At 47.1% G+C, this 18,308-nt stretch overlaps 1 protein-coding gene across 1 annotated transcript in view; it reads right to left on the bottom strand.

The window, feature by feature from the left end:
* Positions 1–18,308, bottom strand: part of CD9 (CD9 molecule) — a 52,110-nt gene that overhangs the window by 11,712 nt on the left and 22,090 nt on the right. Inside the window, exons 2-3 of the mRNA XM_015408542.1 lie at positions 3,627–3,726; positions 1,519–1,616 (exon numbers count right to left, since the gene is read on the bottom strand). Of these exons, the coding sequence (XP_015264028.1) occupies positions 1,519–1,616; positions 3,627–3,726 (198 nt within the window). The remainder of the gene's footprint in view (positions 1–1,518; positions 1,617–3,626; positions 3,727–18,308) is intronic.

Genomic DNA, 18,308 nt, shown 5'->3' on the forward strand with positions numbered 1-18,308 from the left:
CCCACTCCCTTCCCCTCCCCCCCCACCCACTCCCAACAGGCACTGAGGGGAATGTAGGGTTGCCAGCTCTAAGGAGGGAAATACCTGGAGGTTTGGGGGGTGGATTCTGTAGAGGGCAGCATTGGGCGGGGGGGGGGCGGAAGGACTCAGCAGGTATTATGTCATAGGGTCTACCCTCCTAAAGCAGTCATTTTCTCTAGGGGAACTGATCTCTGTCATCTGGAGATCAATTGTAACAGTGGGAGATCTCCAGGTCCCACCTGGAGATTGGCAACCCTAGGGGAAAGTCAGCTGCACAGCAGGGGGTTGAAGAGAATGGTTTGATGGCTGCTGGGCCAAGATTGGCATCAATAGTTCCCCAGGAGCCCCATCGTAAATGCACCAAACAATTCCTAAAGATTTTCCAAAACACAAAATTGCAACACTTTGAATTAGCACCAGAGCTTTAAGAGCTCTCCAGCTGTCACCTGGAGACTGGCAACAGCTTGTTTGGAGGGTGGGGAGTATGGCATTGTATCTGTCTGAGGTCCCCCTCTTCCTCCTCCTCCTCAAACCGCACCCTTAGCAGGCTTCATCCCTAAAATATCCCGGAAGTTTCCAACCTGGCAACCATCAGCCAACCTTTATCTGCCTGCCTGTCTTAAGTTTTACAACACCCCCCCACAGCCTCTGCCTAGGGAAAGGGCAGCTGACATCATTCTCCTCTCCCCTATGAGGTATGTTATGCAACTGAAAATCCCAACTGCCTTGCGGGGGGGGTGAGTTTGAGGTGTGGAATGGAGTGTAGTCCAATCAGCTTCCGTATGCAAATAACCTTGGAACGCTGGGCGGGACTGCACAAAGCAGCCAGTCAACCCAGCCAGTGTCTTCTGAGTGGCAGTTTTTCCGGCCTAACACTAAAGGGGCCAAATTTAGAATGTTGCGAAATAGAACGTTGATATTCAATTATTATAAGGGAGAGATATGTTACATTATTGTACGTTTTTGAAAAATGTTTACTCCTTTGAGGGTATTGCTAAGAAAACAGCATCGAAAAATAAATCAGTGTATGAATGAACCATTCCAGGTGAAACAGTTATGGTTACATTACTTGCTTTGTCACTCAGTATCAACCCATACACTTTCCAGTGGAGAAGTTTGTATATTAGAGTGACTTTCAATGCATGCGCATGGCAGTCCTGTGAAAGAGGTGTGTCCTTGTGAATGAAGTATCCTTTCCAGATGCTAGCTCCAAACCAGAATAAGACAAATATTAAGCAATAGCATTAAAAGCTCGAGATATATTTCATGTTTAGGAAATCCACAGATCAACCCCCAGAAAAAAAAATACACAGGAAAAGAGCATGGAGGAGTCACGCGAGTTTCTAAGGTGCAGGGATGCTTTCTCCATGGCGCACCAAGAGATATTTCAGACACAGGCCTTCTCACCTTTGCACCCCAAAGGATTCCAGCTCACCTAGGTGTTTACCACCCAGTTCTGCTGATTATTGACTCAGCGGGACAGATGCTATTACTTACCAAGCCAAGCATGCACTGGGACTCCTGTATCGCTCCACAACATCCCAGGAAACCCACAAGCATTATGAGAGCACCAGCTCCAATTAGAATGTAGACTCCTAGGGACAGAGTATAAAACACAAGAAGGAGAGTCACCCTCAGCTGATAAGCTTTGCCAAGACTGAGAAATATGAAAGCTTTCTGCTCCATTGCCACTTGCTTCTCCAGAGATCTTACGCTGCCTAACCTTTTAGCAGGCTGTTTTCGTAACAATTTACATTGATGATATCCAAGTGGCTTTAGAAACCTTTCAGATGATGAAATGTCTAAATACAAAAAAGTAAATACTCTTTCAAAAAAACCCACCCGAAATATACCTAGCTGTTTCAGAATGAATCAGGGTTTTCTACTGCTCCCTTTGTTTTGTTGGTTGCCAGAATTTTGCTGATGGCATTTATTTTGTAATATGTGGATCTGGCAAACGTTCACAATGAAGCATTTCAATGGGGACGGGAATTGGATGGCTGCACAAAACCTGGATTTCTGTGCATGTGCCGCAGTGTGTCGCCAAAGAGTCATATGACTATGACATCAGTGGTTGTAAGAAGCCTGTCAAGGTAACTGGTGCAGCCTAGAGCCCAGCTTCAAACCCTGAAGCCACCAGCAGGCTGGGACCGGATGCAAGAAAGTCTGTGCTTGCCAAAGTTCCCATGGCTGCCAAACCCCCACCCACCCATGAAGACTCCACCTTCCCCAATCCATGCACCTGGCCAGAATATTTGAAGTCACATGTCAGAAATCCTACCATACATGTGCTGGAGTGACTAGAATTTATAGTAGGTGTATCAATCTGTACGTCATGGAAAAACTTTGCTTACTTTCCTAGATCTCTCAGATTGCACTACATGTTCAGACAGTTTAGGGAGGGGGAAACAGACACATTTATATGCTTAGAAGAGTTCTGAATGAGACAGCACTACTGTAAACACAGGCTGTGCCAGAACCATTGTCTTTTGTCCTCGGAGGTAGGCTCTTATCATAACCTTGGTATTCAAATAGTCGCCCAAGTTACTATTATTTATGCAATGCTCTCAATGAATGGAACACTCACAGAGAACTGAAGTGGACCCCAAATCAGAAAATACTGAGAGATCAGAGCAGATGTAAGCCCAAACTATCCCTGGGCATCCTGCAACACGTCAACTGTGCTGCAAGCTTGGTGGACGTCGACTCATGCTTGGCTCTATTCAGAGGCAAAATGTACGCCCTGTGTTTTGCCCACTAAGTATCAGAGAGCTCAATTTTCAAACTTCTAAAGTGAACAGGATGGGAGGGAAGAAGAGAAGAGATTGGATTTATATCCCGCCCTTCACTCAGAGTCTCAGAGCGGCTTACAAACTCCTTTCCCTTCCCCTCCCCACAACAGACATCCTGTGAGGTGGGCGGGGCTGAGAGAACTCTGACACAAACTGCTCTTTTTCAAGGACAGCTGTGCCAGAACTTGTGACTGACCCAAGGTCACATCAGCAGGTGCAAGTGGAGGAGGCATGGTACATAGCCTGACCTCATCAGATCTCAGAAGCTAAGCAGGGTCAGCCCTGGATAGTACTTGGATGGGAGACCTTCCAAGGAAGACTGAAGAGGACGGCAAGCCTTGAAAGCCCCTTGCTGGAGTCGCCTTAAGTCAGCTGAGACCTGGTGGCACTTTACACGCACAACATAAACAGGATCCCTCGTGTTCTAGATACACCAGATTTCATATTTCTGGCTAGTGTCAAAGTGTGCCTCCATTCTGGAACACACCTCATGACCCCCGACTTTATGTATAAGACAAGTGACCTGTTTTACATTTCAGGCAGTTATGGCCTCCCTCACCTTCTTTTATACAAATGTTTTGATTTTCTAAGAGGTCTGGAAATGCTCCCTCCTGCACAGTAAACCACTCAATATTAAGTGCCTTTACATATACAATAATGGCTTTCCACCGTCAATACGTTATTTGACAAGGCCTAGGGCCTTTTGGTCAGGCTTCACTGGTGTTACAGGAAGTGTTAAGAAAAATATCTTAGCTTCAGAACTGCACTGCTGCTCATGTAACCGAAACAGAATTATTTTCCTTTGCAACGTACCTGTATAGAATGTTGTATTGCTCTCATCCCGAAAAATGTCTTTTGTCTGCGAATCAAACCGAAGCCATAGTCCAACTGCGAGGACGGCTGTTCCTGCAAGCTGCAGAGGAGGAAAACAAAACAAGTTCTTCAATTGTACATTCTGCACATCTGATTTTATTTTTTATTTTTTAAGCCCCCGGAAGGGATTTTTATTGCATTTTTATAACACTAGAAACTACAACAGAAAATGGGAGGGGGGACTACATTTATAGGATAAAGAAAGATACCCACTACTGACTAAAAACTCAAGAGAGGAGATCATCCCACCAGTTTAACCATACATTTAGTCTTAATCCCGTTAATCTTACTATCAAATGAGTCAAGTTTCACATTATCTTTTTCAAATCTTAAGTTTAACTGTCATACAGAAACACCCCAAAGCATCTCACTTCAACATTTTTTAAAGGCACAGTTCAGAGTCCTTCAGCCTTTACTTCTCCTTGCCTAGTCTCTTCTGAAGCTTATAAGGACTTTTAGGGGCTGCCGCCCCCTCCTCTGATAGAGTCTCCTCCCCGGAGGATTCCGAGTCCAGTTCGCCATTGGACTTACTGTCCTCCCCTTTTTCTCCTTCCTTCCCTGGCCCTCCCATCTGGACTCTTAAAAATTCCTGTGCTTTCTGGACAGAGTCAATCTTTTCTTTTTTATCCTTGATTTTGAAGGTTATGCCTTCTGGAGTTAACCATCTATATTCAATTGCATTTGTCTGTAGAAAAAGAATTAATTTTTTATATTTCTTTCTCCTTTGTCTTACTTCAAATGGAATGTCTTTTAACGCCCTGATGGTATTCTCCCCCACTTTCAGGGGTGCTCCAGATACTGCTTTCAGGATTGTATCCCTCACATGCCTCTTCGAGAATCTTACCACAATTTCCCCAGGCAGATTGTTTTTCTTTATATATCCTGAATATGACCTGTAGGCCACATCCATTTTGTTTAACAAGAGTTCCGCCTTCATATCTGTCACTGGGGCCAATACTTCACTCATTAGTTCTCTCCCTTTGTCTCTGGCAAGCCCTGGAAGTGAAGGATCATATTAGCCTTTTCCATTTGTAATTGTAGCAGTTGATCTTCCATAGAAACTTGCTTCTTTTCCAGCTTTTGAACTTTCTTTTTCACCTTTTGTGCAGTGGCATCCACTTCTTTAACCTTTTCAGCCATTTCATTCATCATTTTAAGTGTCTCGGTTATCTGTGTCTGCTGTGTGGTGATGCACACAGTCATTTTCGACATCTGATCCTTGAGGTTACTCATTTGGTCCAGTAGAGGGCACATGGATTCTGCCAAAGTCTTTGCCAGCTTGTTAGCTCCTTCCGGTTTAGGGCTCTCCGTTAGTTTCGATTTTGAAAGTTTCTCTTTCTCCGTCCTCTTCCCCGCCATCTTATTCAGTTGTTTACTTTGAAAAATATTTTGAAAGTCTCTGAATATGCGCTCAAATGCCTCAACTCACCTTGGTAAGTATTTCTTAACAGTTATGCATGCCTTCTCTTCCGCTCCCCCCCCTCAATTCGCTCAAAAGTTCATGCGGTTAGGCTTCCCTCCCCCGCCCACTTCACTTTCCGTTTTTCAACATGGGGTGGGGAGCTTTCTTTTTCTCTTTAACCGTAGTTTTGCTCAGTCAGACTCACATTCATATCTGGTCTTCTGGTCAGCGTCACTAGGTCCCATTTGGGCACTGTGCAGGAAGGACCATTGGGACGGAGGAGCGCCTCAATTCATCCACAACGCATACGCGAAGAGGCGACTCCTCACAAGTCCCCTGGCTAGGAGCCTTCCGCCAGGCTCCCTGGGGGGGTAAAGGGCCAGCGCTCCCCCTCCTTCCCGCCATGCACAGACCTCATCCCTGGGAGGTCCGGGAGATGCGTCTGTCTAGCGTGCCGCCATCAACCGGAAGTCCTGCACATCTGATTTTACATGTGGCTTGTCTCAAGACAGTTTTGTCTGGCTTCCCCATCCACAACTCGGATACTACTGACGTGCACGGTGGTATTCAAACTGCCATTCCCAGGAATCTTCGAATTAGAATTCCTTGGTAAAGGTACATGAGCTTCCTTGTACAGCATGGTCTTTCCCAGAAACACGATGATCCTGGCAATGTTTTAGAACGCAGTTTCAGAAAACATGCAACAGGCCACTATGCAAGGCATAGGGGTCACAGAGGATATGTACCAGGATCCCTCAGCAGGCAAGCCAATGTAGATAATGTTTTCAACCCATCTGCCTTCAGGGAACCCTACTAGGCTATGATAGTATTATAACCCTCAATCCCAGGCAGGACAAAGGTGCTAGAGCACCAACTGTGGGAAAACACCTTTCTGTTAAGCAACACAGTCAAATTACAGTGATCCTTCAGCATACCAACCCTTGACCTTTAACCAGTAAAGACAAGCAACTGTGCAAAGGGGGGTGGGTGGGTAATGATAGCATGAGAAGTAGAATCCTACTGAAAGAAAGGCATAAGAATTAGCAGTGCTGGATATGACCACTGAATCACTGGATCCTTTCCCTACCCTACCAATATGGTAATTATTAATCTGGATTCACAGATTGATATTTTGCTTGCACACTAACCCTTTGAACGAATCCTCAACCTCCAAACAGCAACACAGAGAACGAGCGGGGGACCTACCGGGAATCCTGGAGAAAAGGAAATCCTATTTCCCCTCTTGTGCTTGCACACACCCTCCCCCATCCCTTTAAGTACAGCACAAACTGTACTTTGTTTCCTTGCCTACAAAGCAAGATTAATCCATGGCTTAATAAATATCAGGCATATCTTTGGATGCATGTGTATGAACTATATGAATATTAGCTGTTGTAGATTTTCATTGATAAAAACCTGGCCAGGGGTTTTATCCGGCCAGCAGCCTCGCCTTTTGCTGCTCCGGTGCTTTTTTGCAGAAAGAAGGATGGGGGGTTGAGACTGTGTATGGACTACTGGGGCCTGGATGCTGTGTCCATGTCTAATGCCTACCCCTCCCACTGACTAAGGACTTGTTAGCAGAGGCTGTCCAGGGCCGCATCTTTACTAAGTTGGATTTGAGAGATGCCTACTTCCCAGTGCACATCAGGGAAGGGGACGAACATAAGACTGCCTTTAACAGCCTGCTTGGGCAGTTTGAATACCTGGTGATGCCATCTGGGCTCGCGGGGGCCCCAGGGGTGTTCATGAAGTTGATCAATGAGGTGTTGCATAAATATTTACGTATGGGGTCCTGGTTCATCTAGATATCTTGATTTATTCAAAAGATAAGGAGTCACATGTGCAGCTCGTCAGAGACATGCTAAACCGCCTGTTTGCAAAGCTAAGTGTGAATTCCATACAGAGGACCTGGACTTTTTAGGATATCAGATTTCCAGGAGGGGTCCGGGCATGGATCCCCACAAAATTCAGGATGTACTGGGATGGAAGGCCCCCTGAACAAGAAGGAATTTACAATCATTCCTTGGATTTGCCACTTTCTACTGCCAGTTCATCCCCAATTTCGCCCAGGTGGTTCTACCTCTTACTGACCTGTTGAAAAAAAGTGGAAGGGACTGGAAAGTCACAAGCCAAGTTACAAGTTGTTGTGGACCCCGGAGTGCCAGCAGGCTTTTGACAGACTGAAGGCTCTATTTACTTCTGAGCCCATTTTAAGGCATTCTGATGAAAATAAGCCCTTTGTGGTGCAAGTGTACACTTCCGATGTGGTGATGGGGAGGCGCGATACTGCATGGGAGGGATGGAAATCTGCACCCCATCACATATGTGTTGAAAAAGTTTTCAGAGACTGAGAGGAACTGGGAGATTTGGGATAAAGAAGCTGCTGCAATTAAACTGGCTCTGACGACTTGGAGACATTGGTTGGAGGGAGCTCGAGTGCCGTTCTAGGTGTGGACTGACCATAAGAACTTGGGAGGTGCTGTGTACTTCTGTCAGGACCCACAGCAAAACAACGAAGTACACGCTTCCAGGAAGCTTTTACTTTTATTGAAAAGCCATAGATGCAGTAACAGGAACACTGTTAGGAATGGCGGGTGATCTATGCACATAATAGGTTATAGGGCATTCGTATACACCCCCCCACGTATTACCCAATTAGGTGGGTTCCCGCGCACGGGCATTTGGCTGAGAACTAATGGCTGCAGAAGCAGGGTAGGTGAGAAGTTTCCCACGACTTCCAGACATAGCAACTCCTCCAGTGGCCTTGAGAGATATGCATTGCAATGAAGAGGCAATTAAGCGCAAGGGAAGAAATGCACAGCAAAGAGAAACAGACACCATACTATTGGCAGCTTAGCTGACAACTCCCCGACATCTAAATGCTAAACAGTTGCACTGGGCAGAATTTTTCTCCAAGTGCCGATTTCACTTCAGCACCTCCCGGGGAAGTCCAACTTTCTGGTTGATGGACTCTCGCACCTTCCCCACTATGCCAGTCAGTGAGAGGAAGTCATTGACTCAATGTTCACCCCCACCCAACTGGGGGGGGGGCAGTTCTCACATGGAGCCAGGCCAAGGTGGAGGGGTCCCTCAATACAGAATTCTGGGCAGAGAAATTTAAAGCTGCTTTCAGTGATAGCGACAAGGTGGAAAAAGAGGGCACCCTCACTCAGGGGGGAAATGGGTGGGGGTACTGGCCACATGACCACGGAAACGTCTTCGGACAGCGCTGGCTCTTCGGCTTTGAGACGGAGATGAGCACCGCAACCCTAGAGTCGGATTCGACTGGCTTTCGAGCAAGGGAACCTTTACCTTTACCGCCAACAGAAACTGTTCGCGGCCAAAGCCTAGCGGGGGGATGTTTTGCAGCTGGGGCATGACAACAAGCTGGCTGGGCATTTCGGGTACTTAAAGACGTTACACCTTCTACAAAGACAGTTGTGGTGGCCGTGCATGCAGACTGATATTTCCCAATACGCGTCTTCTTGCCAAGTATTGTAATGGGGAAACAACGGGCTGGGAAACCCCCAGGACTACTGCAACCTTTGGAAACTCCTGAGAGGCTGTGGTTTGTCATTACTATGGACTTTATAACTGACCTGACACCCAGCAATGGGAGGACAGTGGTTTGGGTGGTGGTGGACCTCTTTTCAAAACAAGCACATTTTATCCCCTGCAAACAATTACCTTTGGCTAAGAAATTGGCACAGCTATTCATGCAGTACATTGTAAGGCTGCATCCTGTACCCCGAAAGATCATATCTGACCGGGGCCCCCAATTCGTGGTGGGGTTCTGGAAGGAATTGTTAAAATTGCTGGGGGTGGAGCAGGGGTTCAGTAGTGCCTACCACCCAGAAACTGATGGCCAAACGGAAAGAACTAATCAAATTCTGGAGCAGTTCTTGAGGTGTTCTATTAACTATCAACAAGGTAACTGCCTGGATTTGCTCCCCTATGCATAATACAGCCACTCCTTTCAAAGTGGTGCAAGGATATGAAGGGGGCCCCTTACCCACAGTGGCCACAGAGCCGACAGGGCCGATGGACTTACAAACCTGGTGCGTTGACTTAACTCAGCAGTGGTCCCTAATCCAACAGACTCTGGCGAAGGCAAAAGAGATTGTAAGGCACAAGCTGACAAGGGCTGAGCACCCGAATGGGACCTTCACCCTGGGGACTCCGTGTACATTTCTACCAAGAACCTTAGAGGGTTGCAGCCGGGAGAAAAACTGGGGTGGAAATACGTAGGCCATTTTAAAGTTGTAAGAGTCATTAATAAGTAGCTTTTGAGCTGGAGTTGCCAAAGAACTTATGGCACATCCACCCTGTTTTCCATTTCAGTCTGCTGAAGAAGGATCCTGGACCCTCAACGTGGAGACCTCGTCCTGCACCTCCCCTTCTCCTGAACATGGAAGGGGAACTCCACCAGGAGGTGGAGGAAGTCTTACTCTAAAATCAAACTAAGCCACCTGTACTATCTCATTAAGTGGCGAAACTTTGACCCTAGTCATAATGAAAGCCCCCAAGTTTGTTTGCACCTTTCATAAGTGTCACCGAGACAAACCAGGGGTGGTGGTGGTGAGGGGTCTTTGGGGGGCAGAATGTCAAACTAGGAGTCTCGTTTGCCATGGGTTTCATCTTTATGGCCTGTAAACCACACCAGTTGGATTGTGTATTTGGGCATGGGGGGGGGGCAGATGGTGAGTGGGAAACTGTGAGAAACTGCTTCGCTTAGTTGCTTTGTAACTGTTTTCTTAAGAGGCCTCCTGAATGGGAAGTATGTGGAATGACCTTAAATTCCTGTCTCTGCTAGCCAGACTGTCATAGATAATGTAACTGTAGGTTCGCAATTGGGGGAGGAGGCTGAGCGGATGGGTTGATTAGATGGCTACTGGGGCAGGGGAGTTTGAACCATGTATAATTCCAGAACCTGCGCCAAAGTAGTTAGTTCTGACACAGATGGTCTTAGCTTGATACATTCACATCTCTCAATAAACAAATCACTATCCAGAGAGTGTTGTTGAGAGTAAGGCCCCGGTCACTCGGGGGAAATTGACACGGCCAAAGTGCGGCTTTTTAGAGCCACACCAAAAGAGACACGTGGCGGCGGGATCAGACAGATCCCCTGAGTCGTCACGCAGTTGCTCCCCGGCACGATCAGATGCCAGGGGGGAAGCCATGGAAAGGAGACTGAGGCAGCCGGCTGTGCATGTGTGCGCATGTGCAGTTTGGCCAAGAGCCTCGAATGCTCCTGAAGACGGGCGCGCCGGCGATCCCATGGCCACACTTGCTGTGGCATTTCAGGTTGGTCCTACCATTCCCTCGGGGTTTTTTTACTGCACGTTTTTGGCCTGAAGGGTCGGATCGGGGACGGGTGCGCGCCGCTTCCCAGATGTTGCGGTGTGATCGCGCCCGTTTGCTGCGCCCCCGATCCGTCCCTCTTCCGGGCCAAAACCTCCCGTGTGACCGAGGCCTAAGTTTGTTCAATAGTCTGACAGAAACATTTCAACCTGAGACATTTGCATTCCATTTTCCATTTCAGCCTACTCTGTCGTGATCCTGGGCCAAATGCGTGGCAGCCGCAACTACCCTGCCCCCCTCCCCTGCTCGTGCAAGGTGAACCACATCACGAAGTTGCTGATATATTGGACTCTATGCTGAAGCGAAATAAACTGTTTTGATTGAATGGGTGGACTTTGGGCCACAACACAGGGAATGGGTGGCGGAGGAATATGTTTCCGCCTCCCCTTCTTAAACGCTTCAACCGGCGCTTTCCGGAGAAACCTGGGAGGGGTCGTTGGGAGGGGCAGGATGTCAGGTAGCCCTGTCATGGATCTAGAATGTGGAGGGGTGCCCTTCTCCTCGTTCTCAGCTCTTCCCTGTCCAGCTACTGTGTGCTAACTCTGGCTTGACCTTGTAGTCTCCAGCTACTTTTACTCTGCTGGGAAAGTAATGACTTTTTGCTGTGCCCGCTTGCTTGCTTTTGCCCGCACGTGTGAACTTTAATCATTGGCTTCAGCTCAATGGGGGGGATGTTTGATTTCACTATAGTCAGAGGCCCTTATACTGACGGCCATTCCTGACATAAGCTGTATACGTGTTCTTTAGTACTGGAATCACTAATAAAGCAGTTATCTTCTTCTGAAGCCCTGTGTGGTGTGACCTGCCTAAAGACCCTGACAGAGAGCTGTGGTGAGCAGTTGCCAAACTATATTCCAGCCACATTCATCTGTGAGTTTTCATGACAGCTGAGTAACTGAAGTGGTAAGAATACTACCGTAAGATCGAATCTGCATTTGTCTTCAAAAAAGCTGTCTACATTTGGTATCATTTTCACACCTAGCATACTTTTGCATGTCCGCATTTGTTTATTGCCCTTTCCTGGTGGCTCCGCCGTCATTGCACCTCTGCACTGCTTTAAAAGAATCTTCTCCAAACAACATTTAAACAAGCATAGAGAAAGACGGCATCACAGCAGCACGAAACTGATTTTAAAATGCAGATGCAGATTCGACCTAAGTTAGGTACCTGTATGTAAACTGACTAAAGAAGGGAACATTTGCATAGCCACTAGCCTGCTAGGCAGGTCTTAGGACACAAACAATGAAGCATTTCATTTGATATGTTAAATTCGACTCTCTTTTTTTGTAGCTTGAAAACACCACTCTTGGGGGGTCACTCATCACTGCCACATTCTCTTGCAAGAATCTGAAATGTTTCCAGCAGTACAAAGAGAAAAGCAAATCCTCAGGAGGGAAGCCTGTTTTGCCGGTTTCTCAGATTTCAGGTCTCCCAACACCATTCTGTGTGTTTCTCAGCCTTCAGCTGGGAGGGGTAAGGGAGTGTCGAGTTCACTCCCCACCCCCCACTCCAGTTTATTACTGGCCTGTAAAGGAATTTTTAAGATCTTTTAGAAAAAGAAAAAGAAAAGAACAGTAAATGCACTATAGGAAGGGAAAACCCAGCGTATTCCTACAGAAACTGGACCTCCACCCTGTTTTCTTTTGGTTTCTAGCTCTTTCCAGTCCCCACTCATAATTAAAATTTTAATTGCCTTATCAGTCAAAGACGAAAATATGCTGGCCCACCTTAATTCACAGTGCAATGTACAGAAGCTTTCTTTAGCAGTTTAATAATGTTTGTAGGAGAGCAAGGGCTTGTAGGGACACTCTGAATTTATGTAAACACCGTTAATCAGTTGGGAATGCAGGATGTCGGGCTGTGCCCTCCCGTTCCCTGCTCTTTCGCAGCACGGATTCCTCCTTCTCTGACTGACTGTGGTTAACCACCACATCTGCCTCCATGCTTGAGATGGATGGGGCGTAATGGCAGGGTCTCGGTTAATTAATCTTAGCATTCTACAATTAAGGATATCTCTGCCCATCCAATTTTGACATATTTATTCCCTTCACTATTCCCCCCCCCCAATTATACCCAAACACATGTGTTCCCTCTAAGCTGTGGAGTCCTGTGAGCAAAAATCCTACTTTCTGAGCTACTGGCATTGAAGTTGTGAGCGAGCAATTTGGCTACTGCATAAATTAGTTTGCTCTGGAGCCATCCTTCCTGAGCTACGGCAAAAATGTGTGAGCCGGAGGCTAGAAAACTGTGAGCTAGCTCACACTAACTCAGCTTAGAGGGAACACTGAATTGGTAACCATATAAACTAAGCTTGTTATTCCTCTTTGGCCCTTGAATCTATTAAACATCTTCATTCTGCCATATGCTAATTTACTGTTCACCCTCTACCTATACGTATGGAGTGGTAACTTCCATTCCATTGTATCTGAAGAAGTGTGCATGCACACAAAAGCTTATACCCTGAACAAAACTCTGTTGGTCTTAAAGGTGCCCCTGGACTCCAACTTTGTTCATCTGCAGCAATGCTAGCCACAGACAGGACTGCCGAAGTCAGTGCATCATCTCTTCTCCCCTCTGAAAGCCCACTGGGGAGTGTCTTTCATATTGCGCCACGTTTTAGACCAGGTCAAACAGGCAAGAACCTCTCATGCGGCTTCTGCCCCTTCCAGAGCTCGGTATGATATGGGCTCTCTTTGCTTCCAAACACTTGTATTTTTTGGCTGGGAAGGGATGAAGGGGACTGGTCACATGTCACACTAAGCTTCGGAGCAAGCAGCAGCAGCGCCGGAGATTCTTGCTTCTTCCACTTGTTTTAAAGATCAGCATAAGACAACTCCCCACTCTCCCCTACCCCCAGAGAACTTGGGATCAGTGCCAAGCGCAGCTCGTAGATGACTTTCCAAATGGGCCCCTGGAAATTGCTCAGAGGAGTCCTCCAGCTGCCGTACTCCGAACCCATTTACTCTGCAATAGCTTTTCCTGTGCAGACGTTTGAGGCATGATCTGTTGCAAACTAAACTTCCTCTCCCACCCACCTGCCCCCAGTCTTCAGTTTTCCCTCTTTACCTCCCCTTGGAACCCTCTTCTCTCCCACCCACCTACCATTTTCTGTTCTCCCCCCTTCAGCTTCTCAACCTTTGCTCCCCTTTCCCTCCCTCCCATTTCATTTTGCTCTTACCCCCCACCCCAGCCTTTGACTGACAGAAACCAAAGCTTGGAAACACTGGGGTGTTGCTAGGCAACTTCAACAAATCTCACAAGGCAGGGTCACGAGATCTCAGTGGGCATTCCTCCCTTACAGCTACAGACATTGCTTTCATCTTTTGGGGATATTCTTTAACACCTTGCTCAGCCCCATGGCCAGAAATTTTGGGCTGATGGGGCATGGGGAAATTTTCTGGGGTAGCAGGGGAGAAGGGAGGGGGAGGGGGAGGGGCAGCCTCATGCCTTCCCTGAACTCCAAGTAGATGAATGGAAGAAAAGCAAAAACATGATCAAGAGAAACATCAATCAAGAGAAACATCCATTCAGCTACCTCCCATCACAAGGCCTTAAAGTCCCAAAAGAATCTCGACAGCTGCAAAATGGCAGGCTATCCCTCTGTCATGGCACAGTTACCTGACAGCCAATGTGGTACAGTCGTCAGAGTACTGGACTTGGTTCTGAGAGACCCAGGTTTAAATCCATGCTTTAAATCTTGTTCTACGTCAAAGGATTGTTGTGAGAACAAATGGGTGAGAGAAGAAGACAGCTGCAGAACCTTCCCCAGAGGTGGCCGTGGCGGAGATTGTATTTTTACCCTGCTCTTCACTCCAAGTCTCAGAGTGACTTACAATCTCCTTTCCCTCCCCTCTACACAACAGGCACCCTGTGAGGTAGGTGGGGCTGAGAGTGCTCTGAGAACTGCTTTTGAGAGAACAGCTCTGAGAGAACTGTGACTGACCCAAGGTCACCCGGCTAGCTACATGTGCAGCAGTGGGGAATCAAACCTGGTTCTTCCAGATTAGAGTGTGCGCTCCTAGCCACTACACCAAACTGGCTTGGAATAAATGTTTAGGAGAGGGAAGTATTGGCAGGAAGGGGGGACAACCAGGGAGCTGGAGCATTTGACAAACTCCCAGTGACCCTGCTCTAAGGCTTTCTCATTCTTCCTCAAGCAAAAACAACCTTGCGGAAGTGCAAGCATTCTGCTACCACCATATGCAGTAGAGGTAGAAACAGAGTATTGTAAGGAACTGGCATAAGTGCTCCTTGACATTTCATAAAGAGAGAAAACATTGAGGGGTACAGTCAGCCACAGATGGTCAGGGAAGTAGACAGACGAAAAAAAGGGAGACCAGTTGGGTGAGAATCAAGGGGAAAACAAAGAGTGGAGAAGAAACCTCACAGCAGAAGTGAAGTCGCAGCTGAAGGAAGATACGGCCTGAAAGGGGGAAAGGGTGCATCGATTAAAGGTGCTGAAACACAAAAGGAAAATGGATTGGAGGTCGAGCTATGGGAAGTGTTTTTGAACAACACAGCAAGATTACAGGGAAGTTCATCACTATGGACAGTGTCAGGACTTTGAAAGAAGAACATCAGCTCCCAAGCAGTCACCAAGACGAAACCTGACGCTCTTAGTTTAGTCTGTTACTATTCTGAAAAGTGTTAAGTTTAATTGATCCCCTTGATTTAAAAACACGTAAACTATGAATTGTTACCAGAGTTTCTCACGTCTTATCTGCCATACTACACTACCGCATAAAATACTGATGACACCACAATGTTCAAATTTACCGTATCTTGACGAATCAGCATCAAGGGGGGAAAAGTCATATTAAGGAGCCATCCACTTTTGACAAAGGGATGTAGTGGTCCTGAGAATACCTTTTTACGCTTAAGGAGGAGGATCCTAATTATGTCCATGGTGGGCTGCTGGAATTTCCATTTGGTTTTCCAGTTGAACCACTGTGAATATTTTTTGTTGGAAGCTTACTGTGATGGATCTGAATGAGATAATTATGGCCTTTACCCTTGGCCAAAAGGTATAGGCACAGAACACTGCTGTCATCAGCTTTTAACAAATAATTACAACAAACATTTCAGAGTCCATAGTCACCTCAAACATAAATCTGACTGCCAGGAAATAAAACTAGTGACTAAATGATTAAAAAGTACAATGTTCTACTGCAAGGATTCCACTTGGCTTGCAAAGCTGAAGTTGGCCAGAGTGTCATGGGTATCCACAAAGCTGCTGTTGGAAAAAAGCTGTAATTGAATTGGAGAATAAGAGAACTCCAGAGATCTGAGACTAATTTTAGGAAAATGCCCTGCCTTTTAAAAGCATGCAGCTTTGAGTGCATGCAAGGATCTCCAGACGGCAGTGCATGTTCATCTTGTAACTCTGTAAAATGTTTATATATTAAGACAGGGGGATTATGATATGCCAGTTTTTTCGTGTGCAATGTTTACTTCCCTGTCCTGGATAGCCCAGGCAAGCCCGATCTCACCAGATCTCAGAAGATAAGTAGGGTTGGCCCCAGCAAGTATTTGGATGGGAGACCTCCAAGGAATACCAGGGTCGTGACAGGCAAAAGCAAACCGCCCCTGAATGTCTGCCATACGTCAGACGTGACTTGACGGCACTTTCACCACCACCACCACCATCAATGTTTGTTCAACTTTATGTGATGGAAACAAGGTTGGCATGTGTTTTAGTGACAAGATGTGGAGATCCAACTAGGTCCCATGAGGGAAAAGGGACTTTGCAATCAGGTAATGCAAAATATTCTCTTTCCGGGACAGTCAAAAAACACAGACAAATCAAAATCCAAAGGATATTGAGAAAGTCAAAAAAAAAAAATGTCCCGGGGGGGGGGGGGGGAAGGCAGACAAATTGAGTGGCACAGAGTTCTTGGGAAGGTATCACGACTCCATTACTGTTACAAAGATATCTTTTACAGTAAAAGCACAGAGGGAATCACTCCCACCACTACAATGGACAGAACACACTTCCTCACCACATAACTTTTGAGAAATCACAATCTGATGGAACTGCTCAAGGTATAGGTAAAGGTAAAGGTTCCCTTGCTCGAAAGCCAGTCGAATCCGACTCTAGGGTTGCGGTGCTCATCTCCATTTTCAAGCCGAAGAGCCAGCACTGTCCGAAGACGTTTCCGTGGTCATGTGGCCGGCATGACTAAACACCAAGGCGCATGGAACGCTGTTACCTTCCCACCGAAGTGATACCTATTTATCTACTTGCAATTTCTTGCTTTCAAACTGCTAGGTTGGCAGGAGCTGGGGCCAGAGACGGGAGCTCACTCCGTCATGCGGCACCCGGGTCTCGAACTGCTGAATTACTGACCTTCCACAGCCTGCATGTAAACTAAGTTACTGTACGGGAAGAGGCCTTCAACACATTCCATCCAAACAGTGCCAAAAGGATTTTCCTTTGCAACCAGGCCCTGGGAATGTTTTTTCTAGCCTTGCTGAAAGATTGACATCAACAGGGAATGATCAAAGCCTGTCTGCCTCCTTCACCTGGGTGGGCCCATCTCCTCTTCTCCAAACAAAGACAGCAGCAAATGTCTTACTAAATTTTTCCAATACATTGGGGGGGGGGGGCACGGCTAACTCTCCTCTCTACATATAATTTTGCCTGACTAACCGAGCATGCCTGTCACATGGAAGGAGGGTGTTAAAACTCAGCACAGCTTTCTCAGCAGTCCAGCCAGCACAGCTTCCATGCATTTAATGTTAAGCCTTGCAGAGTCTCCTATTTATTAGGGACAACCAGGATTTTTTAAACAGCTGTCCCCATAAATTGCCAATATCCATCCTGTCTTTTTTTTTGAGAGGGGGGAGAATTATCTTAAAGACATAACTGTGAGAGTGTCAGCAAGCTGCCATGGTGTTCTGTGTTGCTTGTATCCATGTACAGTTGTTAACAACCCCCCCCCTGTCTGTGCACCTGTATTTTACTCTGCTGTAATGCCTAAGCCAAACAACTGGAGGATGTATTGGGGGAGTACGCTTATTGCCAGCTTGTTGCTTTTAGAGCCTGGGAACTGCACTTGTATTATGTCTGGAGATAACCTGGTTCTCAGGGAATGAGCGCGCAACCGTTTCCTTTCACCCGCCAGCGGGAACGTGACCCATTGGTTCTGTACCTGTTTCAAATCCCTTTATTATGCTTGCCCTAACCGTTTGTAGTCAGTTCTAACAAAGAACGTGTTTGAGTGTCTTTCCAACGCTTTGAAATAAATTTTGCTTTTCTTTAAAACGTGGATTTATTCTCGATGCTTGGGGATCCAACATATTGTTAGAACTCTCTATCTTCCTATCGTCCCGAGTCTGACTTGATCATGAGCGGGGCAGAGGGAAACCTACCTCCACATCGTTGATCACCACGACCACCATACCTACGTCGGGTGCGGTGGGGGGAGCGGTTCCCCGGTTACCTGCGTACCTGTCTTGGCCACCTCCAACTCCTTCACGATGGGGGCCGCGGACGGTACCGGTGCAGGATGATTGGACTTTGTATAACGCCAAAGGCACCAGGGAAGTTTACTCCCGCCGAGGCAGTGGACTTCGAGAGAGTCTGTTTGACAAAGGACTTTACCCAGAACCTGAGAGACCAGTCGGGTCCGGGATGTACCGACGGGAAGTCGAAGACTGGATGTTTGAACCCCTGGGGGAAGGGGCCCGGGCGGGAACCCAGGAGGGCGCTTCGGCCAAGACCAGTCGGGTCCGGGATGTACCGACGGGAAATCGAGGACTGGATGTTTGAACCCCTGGGGGAAGGGGCCCGGGCGGGAACCCAGGAGGGCGCTTCGGCCTCTCCGAGTGAGGGAGAATATGAACAGCCTCCGGCATAT

The sequence above is a fragment of the Gekko japonicus genome, unplaced genomic scaffold (genome assembly GCF_001447785.1).
Source record: "Gekko japonicus isolate JY-2015 unplaced genomic scaffold, Gekko_japonicus_V1.1 scaffold1193, whole genome shotgun sequence".
Lineage (NCBI taxonomy): Eukaryota > Metazoa > Chordata > Lepidosauria > Squamata > Gekkonidae > Gekko > Gekko japonicus.